The sequence below is a fragment of the Pteropus alecto genome, unplaced genomic scaffold, assembly GCF_000325575.1.
Source record: "Pteropus alecto unplaced genomic scaffold, ASM32557v1 scaffold8, whole genome shotgun sequence".
Lineage (NCBI taxonomy): Eukaryota > Metazoa > Chordata > Mammalia > Chiroptera > Pteropodidae > Pteropus > Pteropus alecto.
The window spans coordinates 21,046,857-21,053,092 of record NW_006494609.1 but is presented as its reverse complement, the minus strand read 5'-3'; the positions used below and the strand labels follow the sequence as shown (position 1 = coordinate 21,053,092).

Sequence of the window (6,236 nt, the reverse complement as noted above, 5' to 3'; positions counted from 1 at the left end):
GCCAACAGCACGGCCCAGGGCGATGACGGGCCGGTGGCGGTGCTCCCTTAGAGGAGCACTCTTTTTAAAAAAGTTGTCAGTAACCTTAGCGTCCGAGGAATGCGCAAGACAATTCTGGCACCGCGACTCAACGGAAAACGACGCGGCCATCAAAAGTGACCCTTTGGAAGGTGATGTCGCAACGTGAAAACGTGTATACAAAATAGGGAAAAACGAACGAAGGAAAACGCCACGTGTGCACGTGCTCGTCCACGACGACGTAAGCCCCGGGCTACAGGGGTGGCGGAGAAACCCAGGGAAACGGAGCGCAGGCCCGGACAAAAAGGGCTGCTCGTCGCGTTTTCCTTGATAAATAGTTACGTCAGTAATGAATAAATTTGTGCTTTTTTAAAAAAGTGTGCTCAACAAGGAATGTCTGAGACGCTGTCGTGGACGAGAGGAAGCTAGGAAGACATGGCGCCTAAATGCCACGTGGGGGTCCAGATGGGAGCCCAGTGCAGAAAAAGGACAGTAGGGAAAAACGAGAGAAATCCTCTTTAAAAACTCCAGTGACCTCCACTAAAAAAAAAAAAGTGTAATTAATAGTAACGTACCAATATTGTTCATTAATTATGACCAAGGACACTGGCTGAGGAGTATATAGGACACTGGATTATCTTTGTAACTTGTCTGTAATCCTGAAACTATTCTGAAATTTTAAAAAGAATCATCTCTTAAAAACGTGGTGATGGAGCCTCGCTTATCGATCCCTGTGCGTATCTTCAACTCCTTCTCCTCATGGATAGAGCTGGACCGTGAGGCCGGCGGACCCGGTTTTGAATCCTGGATCTGGCCCTCACCATGGACATGGCCTGGCCGGTCGCGTCCCCTCTCTAGACCTCAACGTTCCCATCTGAACGGTGGGGATATGAACAATACCCGCCTTAGGGAGCGGTCAAGAGGGAACACGGGGTCACGGAGGTGAGGGCTCCTGGCAGACGGCACGAGCTCAGGCACTGCCACGGGCCGGGACTCACCTGGAGGGGTCGATCACTTTGTAGACGACTCCGCGTGCTGCGGTGGCACTCGGCATGCCCGTCGACATGAAGTACAGCTCCCCTTGGAGAAGAAGCGAGGCGAGGAGTGAGAATACTGCCTGGGCACCGGCCCGGCCAGCCCACGCCCCCCGCCTCAGGCCCCGAGACGGACCCTAACCTCGGGTGCGCCACGAGGGGAGGCGTCTGGGCTGCTGTGGCAATCCAGTGCCAGGAGCTTCTGCAGCACAGGCTCTTTGGCCGTGGCCTCTCCGCCTGGACCCACCCGGACTCAGACATCTGCCTCCCTCCTGGTGACCTAGCCCCACCCCTGGTCCCTGCCTGGGTTTCGCATCCATGGATGCAATGAAGATCCACAGCCCAGCTTCCCCGCTAACTGCTTCCTGGGTGATGCGGGCACATGCGGATCCCTGAGCCTCAGCGTCCTCATCCCAAAACGAGATGCTTCGTAGCACTGTTACGAGGCTTCGAAGAGCACACAGGAAGTGTTCCGTCAGGGTTAGCTATTACTGCTGTCATCACTGTCACCCAGGATCTGGGTCCTGCTAAGTCCTTGAGGCCAGGGTCCTTCTCCCCTGGCCAGCAGGCAGAATACAAGCTCGGGGACTCTCTCGTGTGAAGGCCAGCTCCCTCACTCAGCACCACTGAGTGAGCACCAGCAGCTCTGGGACAGGCCCACTTCGAGCCTCAGTTTCCCCACCTCTCAGGACTAGTGGAAATGCAGTGAGTGAGTTATGAGCGCCTGGTGCCACGTGTGCTCTCAGGGAACGTGAGTTCTCTGCTCTGCCCTCACTCCATTCTGCCCCCTGGCCCTCGCTGACAGAGGCACCTACGTCCAGGAAATAGGCTTCATTATTCCCACCTTACAGATGAGAAAACAGAGGCTCAGAGAGGTCAAGTGACTTGTCCAAAGTCACACAGCTGGTGAGTGGTTAAGCCAGGCCTGGAACTCAGGAATGTCTTTACCCCCAGGCCCACACCGATGGCTGGGAGGCCCAGACACAGGCCACATGTGACTCAGTGTGATGGTTCAGCCATGCGAATACCTTCCTTCCTTGTAGGAGGACAGTGGAGAGCTCGAGGGTAGGGGTGGGGATGGTCTTCCCCAGGAGAGGCCCAGACAGACAGCAAGGTGGGAGCTCTGCTTGTGGCGGGGATAGGGAGACTAGGCCCACATGGTGATGATGCAACCCGTGGGAGGAAGCGGGGTACCCAGGCTGGTTCCTTCTGGGGAGTCCATAGGTGCAGCTGTGAATTTGCTGTGCAGCCTTGGGCCGTCGCATCCCTCTCTGGGCCACTTTCTGGAGGCACTGACCCCTCCCTGGCTGGGCAGCCCTCCCACCCACACTCCAGCCCCCGGGAGCAACTTGGGGCTCCCCGCATACTCTGCTCCCTTGGCCTGGAATGCGTGTCGCCACTGTCTCCCTTTGGCTGACCAAAGCGCAGGGCCCTGCTCTGGGAGGCCTCCAGGGGCCAGGCTGGGTACCGTACCCCCAGTCATGAATAGTCAACCTCAGTTTCCCCATCTGTAAAGTGACAGGGCTGGACTAACTACTCCCCAAGGCCCCTTCCAGCCTTGATCTGCTGGGAGCCATGGCCCCCAATCCTACACACAAGCAGGGAGCCCATCAGCACTGCCGAGACCTGCTCAGAGCCACGCTGCCCTCTTGGTCCCTGTGGTATGGACTGTCCCTGGAGGACGCCGGGCCAGCCGAGGTACTTGTTTCGCAATTTGCAAATATCACGAGAACAACTAGAGGGGCAGGGGCTGGAGCCTGAAGCTGGGGGAGGTGTGTTTGCCGTGGACTCCAGAGCTCTGTGCCTCCCAGGGGCCACCTTGCCCAAGCTGGCCGCCAGGCTGTCCCCGGGCTGTCTGTCTCAGAGGGGCCCCGGCCTGGCTGTCCATCACTCAGTGACACTCAGAGGGCTGAGGAAGGGGCCCTGGGAAATGGATCTTCCAGGCCCAGCCTCTGTGGGGGTACGGGGTGTGGGTGGGGAAGGTGGAGAGAGAGCACCCCTTCTTCCAAAACACCGTAACCTCCCATCGACCAACAAAAAGGACTTTAAAGGACCCAGTGAGCGGGGAGAGGACAGTGGGGGCCGCCGCTGCCCTTTTGAAAATTTAGATTCTGATGGGTGTCAGTTTAACAAAAGTTTCCCAGACTCAGGCCTGGGGGCTCTGGGGCCCAGGCCCTGCGGGGGATACCCCTCCAAAGGCCCGCAGGTGGGCGTTGCCCAGCAACCAGGCCAAGCATCCACTAGGCCCCACTGGGAGCCCCTAAGCTTTTGTCCAGGGACAATCCAGGGCCAAGGACAAAGGCGAGCGGCTGGAGTGGGATCCAGCCCCCATAGCCCCTCGTCCTCTACCCTCTGCCACCGCTCCCTGCACTGAAAACACAAGCGCCTGAATGCGGGACCCACAAGCAGACAAGAGGCGGTGTCCGCCCACTCTCTGAAGGCGATGTGGCTTTAATTTCCAGGCCCAACACATTCGCCGTCGGGAGCCCAGGGCGGTGGCGGTCTCGGAGGCCTTCTTCGCCTACTGCCCGCATTTCCGCCATGACAGAGCCTTTCCTGGTCGGCCAACTGCCTTGGACTCCTCCCCAAGTCATCGTGCTGCCCGCAGCAAGCCTGACCAAGGCAGGGACGGGGGAAGGGGAGGAGGCGACCACTGCTCCCGTCTTCCAAACGAGGAAACTGAAGCTCAGACTGGTGAGGACGACACCTAGGCAAGGTCTCGAGCCCACTGAGCACCTCGCTCCCCAGCCTGAAGTCAATTTCAGGCCTGAGACCCCATCCCTCAAACCCCGGGCCAGTGAGATGCACAGGGTAGGGAGGGGCAGGCACGGGCAGCCCAGATGGAGAGGCCTTAGCAGTGCTCACCAGCCTCGTCTTCGCCGAATGAGATGATGTATGGATGGTAGTTATTGATGAGGCCTGGGAACTCGCAGGTCTGGCCCTGGCCCATGCAGATCTCGTTGTACCGCCACTGGCCTGTCCCCGAGTTCTCTCGGAGGGACATCAGACGCCTGCAAATGGAGAGAAGCTGCGGGGTCATGCCTGGCTCCCCGCAAACCAATGCACCCACTCACTCATCTATGATCCATGCAACGGGGACCATACATAACTACAAGGTCCAGTGCAAAATGAGCATGCAGGGCCCCTCGTTCAAAAAGTACTAAGAATTTCAACAGTGACGGCAAAGCATTAAGCTAAGTGGGGCCCTTCTGAGCGTGTGGTCCTGTGCAAGTGTGCAGGCTGCATATCCATGAAGCTGGGCCTGCGGTCTTTACCGAGTACCTGCAAGCATCAGAGAAGCATGCGGACAGGGCGCAGGAGACCAAGACTATTTTGGCCTCTCAGATCAGTGCCACACACGACCAGCAGGAGGCAGTCAAGAGCTGAGCTGGGTTTCAGATCCCTCCAAGGCTGGTGCCCAGGGGTGTACGCCCACACTCTGGAGCTGCCTGCACTTCAGAGCACAGGGTGGAGCCTGGGCATCTTCAGAATATGCTGATCTGGCCCCTAACTCCCTTCCCCATCTGACCCGCAGACAGGCTTGGGATTTTGACACCCCTAGGGGAGGCCTGAGGGGGGATAGGAGACCTGGGGTAAAAACAAAGGCTTCATCTAGAGCCATTTTCCAGATGGGGTAGCTGAGTCCCAGAGGCAGACCCCGCGGAAGGGGCTGAGCTGGGGAGAAGGACCCAGCATCCAGATGCCCAGGTCAGAGTTCTCTCAGCTGCAGCTACAGACCTACTGGCCACACATCCGCTCAGGTCAGCAGCCTGCAAGAGGTGAGAGCTCTCCTGCCGGCCTCGGGCTCTTTCGATTCCTTATTTCCCCTCCTGAGGAACAGCTGCCTGCACGTGGAGAGTCTGGCTGGGGATAATCAAGCCACCGGATACAGCGTGTACTAGATTCTAAGTGCTGCGTGTAGCAACGGTCTCGGTCCTTAAACAGCCCTAGGAGGCAGCTACTATCATCATCTCCATTCTGCAGATGAGGAAACTGCAGCAGAGGGAGGTGAACTCATGGGCTCAAGGTCACACGGCTAACGAGCGGGCCAGGAACTGGACCCGGGCGATCTCGGCTGCACTTTTAAGCATCGTGTGTGGCGTGGATCTTCCCTGTGCTTCTCTGGTCCTCGGTTTTCTCCCCTGCACAGTGGGAAACGAGGTGCTCAGGAGGCCCTCCCTACAAGTTCCCCTGGGGAAGGAGGCTGGCCCGCAGCAGGTTTGGGGGGCATGCTCTTTCCCCCTCGAAAATCTGTTTAGGGTGGGACTCGCCCCCACCCACACCTTCCAGGGTCAGCGGGTGGACGCGGCACTGCCATAGTGTGGGGCAGCAAGGCCCACGGTCACACCCGGGCTGGACCGCCAGCTCCCCTCTCCCTAGTAGGGTGGCCCCTCTGGCCTCTCCTGGACCAAGGCCCTGGTTAGCTGGTACAGCGACAGGTCCTGGCAACCTTGGGGCGACCCTGAGCCTGCCTAGGAAGTTGTTCGTGCACCCCTCACCTTGCTCCTTTTTCCTCTCAGGCTCCTGGAACTGTCAGGCCACTTACCCGCTCATGAAATCTCCGAAAATGTAGAGGCCGTTCAGGTTGGGGTACTCGCAGCCCCGGTACACATAGCCCCCGGTGACCGACTTGCCCAGTTTGTGTGGGTAGGCGAATATTGGCAGCACATCATCTGTGGGGTGGGAGAAGCAGTGGTTGAGTCTGGGGGGGAACTAGCGCCCCCCAACAAAGCTCGGTGGATGGTCCTGAGTCTTGCTGGGCAAGGGGATGTGACGTCGCTAGGAGGGCCTGAGATGAGGCCACAGATGGTCACCCAGGGAGGGAGGTGCTTACAGACTGTAAGGTGGGGAGGAGAGCGTGGGTTGGGGGCGGGAGAAGAGCGAGAAGCATCCCAGGTAAATTGGAGAGGGGGGAGGAGGCGAGGGGACATGCCGGCTCGGGGTTTCAGGGTCCCGAAGGGAGGCACTGGAGCACGTCGGGTGGGGTAAAGGGCGGATCTGGGACGCGGGTCCCCAGGGTAGGTCCCTTTGAGCCTCCTGCAGCCGCACAGGGAGGCGCTGGAGCACGGCCATGGGGTGGGGCGCGGCCCTGGGGAGGAGGGTCCGGGAACGGGCAGAGGGGCGGGGGTGGCGGTCACCGAGGGAGGCGTTGGCACACAGCCTGCGGTCGTAGCACTCGAAGCC

General features: G+C 59.2%; 1 protein-coding gene across 1 annotated transcript in view; it reads right to left on the bottom strand.

Moving 5' to 3' along the window:
- HHIPL1 (HHIP like 1) overlaps positions 1-6,236 on the bottom strand; it is a gene marked incomplete at its 5' end in the record, with an annotated part of 17,282 nt that overhangs the window by 4,971 nt on the left and 6,075 nt on the right. Inside the window, 4 exons of the mRNA XM_025042119.1 lie at positions 1,017-1,098; positions 3,918-4,063; positions 5,599-5,725; positions 6,191-6,236. Of these exons, the coding sequence (XP_024897887.1) occupies positions 1,017-1,098; positions 3,918-4,063; positions 5,599-5,725; positions 6,191-6,236 (401 nt within the window). The remainder of the gene's footprint in view (positions 1-1,016; positions 1,099-3,917; positions 4,064-5,598; positions 5,726-6,190) is intronic.